Source organism: Coccinella septempunctata, chromosome 2, assembly GCF_907165205.1.
Source record: "Coccinella septempunctata chromosome 2, icCocSept1.1, whole genome shotgun sequence".
Taxonomy (NCBI): Eukaryota; Metazoa; Arthropoda; class Insecta; order Coleoptera; family Coccinellidae; genus Coccinella; species Coccinella septempunctata.
In genome coordinates this window covers 49988916-49992827 of record NC_058190.1, presented here as the reverse complement: position 1 = coordinate 49992827, position 3912 = coordinate 49988916, and the positions used below count along the sequence as shown (strand labels likewise).

General features: G+C 41.3%; 1 protein-coding gene across 1 annotated transcript; it reads left to right on the top strand.

Moving 5' to 3' along the window:
* The first annotated feature begins 666 nt into the window (after window positions 1-666).
* On the top strand, window positions 667-3047 carry LOC123307392 (MAP/microtubule affinity-regulating kinase 3-like). Its single transcript, XM_044889673.1, has one exon. It carries the CDS (start codon window positions 1083-1085, stop codon window positions 3024-3026), a length of 1944 nt encoding a protein of 647 aa, XP_044745608.1. The 5' UTR covers window positions 667-1082; the 3' UTR covers window positions 3027-3047.
* The last annotated feature ends 865 nt before the right edge of the window (window positions 3048-3912 follow it).

Genomic DNA, 3912 nt, shown 5'->3' with positions numbered 1-3912 from the left:
ACCTGAAATCAGTTAGGATCTAAGAATTGATTCGGAGGAAATCTGCCTTTAGAGACCAAGATTCAGCTCAGTTTCAGAAAATCACATTATGCACCTTGAAAACAGTGATCAATCTCTGCTAGCGAAGATCCCCCAATCCTGAATAATTCATCCAGAAACTCATCTCAGAAATCCGTTCCATTTCGACAACTTCACCATATTAAAGAAAGTTATTTCCCATTCTCTCGATCAGGATCATCCCATCATCGAAGACCCCATTTTCGAGCTGAAACGATCTCGCAATAATCTCCCATTATGCAGTGGTGAAAAAACGGAGGATTTATTTCGAAACTGAAAGCAGGCATTCAGGAGAGATCGTTATCCGGAAACAAGAATAAGGTGGGGTAGGAGATTGGGTTCAATCAGGATTAGAAGAGCTGCTAGCAACACTCGAGGACTTGGAGAACTTAAGGGTGTTCGCACACTTGTGATGTTCGAGTTTAACCAGGTGGAACAGGGTGAATACGAGCAGGTAGAATCGAATTTAGATTCAGAATCGTCAATCGATAGGGAATGCTGAAGGGAAGACCCTATTATTTCGAATTTTTTATTTGATTCATTAGCTGCGGTCGGTGTTTGGAAATTACAGAACCTCAGCAACATTTTCATTCGTACTATCCATATTTTATCATATCTTGTTCAAGCCTATGCATCTGCAGCAGTAATGAAGGGGATATTTACATTCTTCTACTCTGTGAAAGAAGCTTGGGCTTGGTTCTATACACAAATGTTTATAAATTTCCGATTCCACCTTTCATTTCTTTGGAATGACACCGTCAACTTGACAAGAACGATTTTTCACTGACGTTTTGATAAGAGAACCTCCTCTCAGAAGGTCCCCCAAAATTAGTTCGGTTTTTCCACCCTGAAACAGTATGTGTTATCATATTTTTTCAATCCCCGTTCCGACACCAAACCGTCAACCATGAAACTGTTCCTGTGCCGAACGTTATGTCAGTTTCTTCACAATCATAAGTATATCTTTCAAGTCGCCAGCTGAAAACTATTTTATTTAGAGTGAGATTAAGTATAGAAATGTGTAAATGAACGCCCAAGCGATGGCCAAACGAAAAATAGCTTCAGTAGGTAATTACAAATTCACAGGAAAAATTCTCGGAAAAGGCAATTTCGCTAGAGTCGAAGAGGCGTATCACGAGCTACTTGGTATCAAGGTTGCTGTCAAAATTATGGATCTGAACAATATCAAGGAGGAGTATGTCGTGAGGAACTTGTTCAGAGAGGCGAAAATCATGTCCAAACTGAAACATCCGTGTATTGTGTCCCTTTTTGAAACCATGCAGAAATCCGACAACGTCTACTACCTTGTCACTGAAGTAGTGACTGGAGGGGATTTGTGCACTTACGTGAAAGCCCAACGCAATGGGAAACTAGAAGAAAGGACAGCAAAATACTTTGGTCAACAATTTGTATCAGCCATAGCTTACATGCATCAGAGGGGAATCGTACACAGGGACCTCAAAATGGAAAACGTGATGCTCAATTCCTCCCAAACTCAAATAAAAATTGTGGATTTTGGACTGAGCAATGAATGGTCACCGGATTCGCCTCTGAAAACACATTGTGGTTCCCCAGAATACGCTGCTCCTGAGCTGTTTGTAACTAGTAAAGTGTATGGTCCGGAAGTCGACCTCTGGAGTTTTGGCATCATCCTCTACGGCATGGTGGTTGGTCAACTTCCTTTCGTTAGTAATAAGAGTCCAAGTATATCATCTCAAGAACGCCGTAAATTATTGGTAGCCCAGATAAACAAAGGCATAGCAGGACCACAGCGTAAAGCGATCGCCAGTTTTTCTACAGAGTTCAAAAACCTAATGAATCGTTTACTAAATGCCGACTCTAAGAAGAGAATCGATATAAAAGAGATGATCGTACATCCCTGGATCACCGAAAACGGCAGGAAGATAGTTAAGACCAACCCATTGAGAAAAATAGCAACATCAACGTACAACAGGATGCTGCATGATATCAGTACCATCTGCGGCCTTCATTCTTCTGAAATCCCTAGAATAATTGACAAGAATCCTTTTGGTACAGTGGGAGCCATGTTGAACATACTTATCCACAGAACTCTTATAAAACCTTTCACGCCAGATTCGTTGACGAAGTTCGTCGCAGACTCTTCAGCCTCGAAGGTTTTGAAAAGCTTCGAGAAACAGAGGACTGAGTCACCTCTCAGGGTCTTGCAATCTGCAAGGTTTCAGGAAGATAAGTTGAATGAAAGGATACCGAGGCCGCATACAACATCTAACAGCAATATAAGTAGAACGAGGACTGTTTTGACGAGAAAATCACCTCATTTATCTCCCCATCTATCGAATAATGTGAGAGAAGATAGTTCTGCTTCAAAAAGCCTTCGTCCTCGTTCTGTACAATTCTCCAAGACCGCTGAAGTGAAGGAAGTTAAACGTCCTGCAACCTCGGCTCTGCATAAACGGCAAGAGTATTCAGCCACACTTGCTTCGAGATTCGTGCAGCAAGCAAGCTCCAAGTGCATCAAGCCTAAAAACAGCGCTTACGACGAGGAACTCACGCCCAAGAAACATTTGGAATTATCGCGTAAGTGCGAATCTCCAATAACCACCAAAATTATTAGGGTTTCCGACAGCAATATACCGAAAAGAATACCTAGAACACCCACATCTACGAAGCGGAGATCGTCTATCGAAAGATCCAAGAATATAAAATCATCGAGTGCGACAGAAGCTCAGAAAAATCCTTATGGGAACAACTTGCCTCACATCTACGCCCTGATGAAGCTCGTAGCACCACATGCGGAATCACGTAAGAAGAGTGGTATTGAACCAAAGACGAGTGCCAGAAGTGGTTCGAATAAATCTGCGGTGATGAGACATTCAGGTATACCAATTATGCCCAGATCTACTCCAGCGAGGACCAAACTAAGAAGTAGTCGACCAAGCTGTACAAATATTGAAAATACTGTATCTTATGCTAGACGTTTAAGGTAGGAAAATAAATAATAAAATGGTCCGGACTTTTTCCATTCAGATAAGAACAGAAGAAGGGTGATCACTGTAGGTATGACATGTTGAAATTACTCCAAAATCGGTAGTCCTCCTCATGAATGCTTTCATCAGAATACTGGATAATTTCATATGAACTAGTTTCTGGAGTATTTGTAAATTGAAGCTCTTGAAGGTGAAATCAATAATGGCATTTCTTAGATTGTCTGACCTTTGCGTAGAGTTCTGATAGATTTTATTGCTGAATTCAAACAATACTTGTTTTCAGATTCTCCACAGTGTTCGAGATCATTTTTCTGCTAATTTTTCCATCACTATCATGAAACTCAGTCTGAAAGAACGGCATACACCATCAATTAAGTCAGAAAAAAATCAAATATCTTCATCGGATGCGATGGAATCCTTCGATGCTCCACCAAACTAGCACAGCCATTAATGCATCAAATCCAATCTAGATAAGCACCGTAGATATCCACATACTCACGCCTATATTGTACCAGCGAATTTTTTCTCATTTCAATTTCGATTACAAATCAGCGGAGAGCTTGAAAAAGGAGATCGATCCTTTGAGATATGGGGCCAGGCATTATTTTCTCGTGTCTCCTCAATTTATTCCGTAAAAATCACCCCCATTCCACTATTAAATTAAACTATTTCAGGCCATCTCCTGCACGAAAACCATAATTATATTTCTATCAGCAATGTTTCATCTGCGTATCATAATCTAGGCGCGTAGCCGATATTGCGTTTGGATAATGCACGTTGAAACCAGTCCTGGTTGGTCATATTAAGGTGTTCGCACACGTTCATCGAAAGAAACCAGGACCGTTCGTAGCTGGGGTGCAGGCGGCCATCAGAAGGGGCGGCAGCA

Excerpts from the sequence above, each read along its gene's own strand:
- LOC123307392 (XM_044889673.1), top strand. The coding sequence starts at position 1,083 with ATGAACGCCCAAGCGATGGCCAAACGAAAAATAGCTTCAGTAGGTAAT.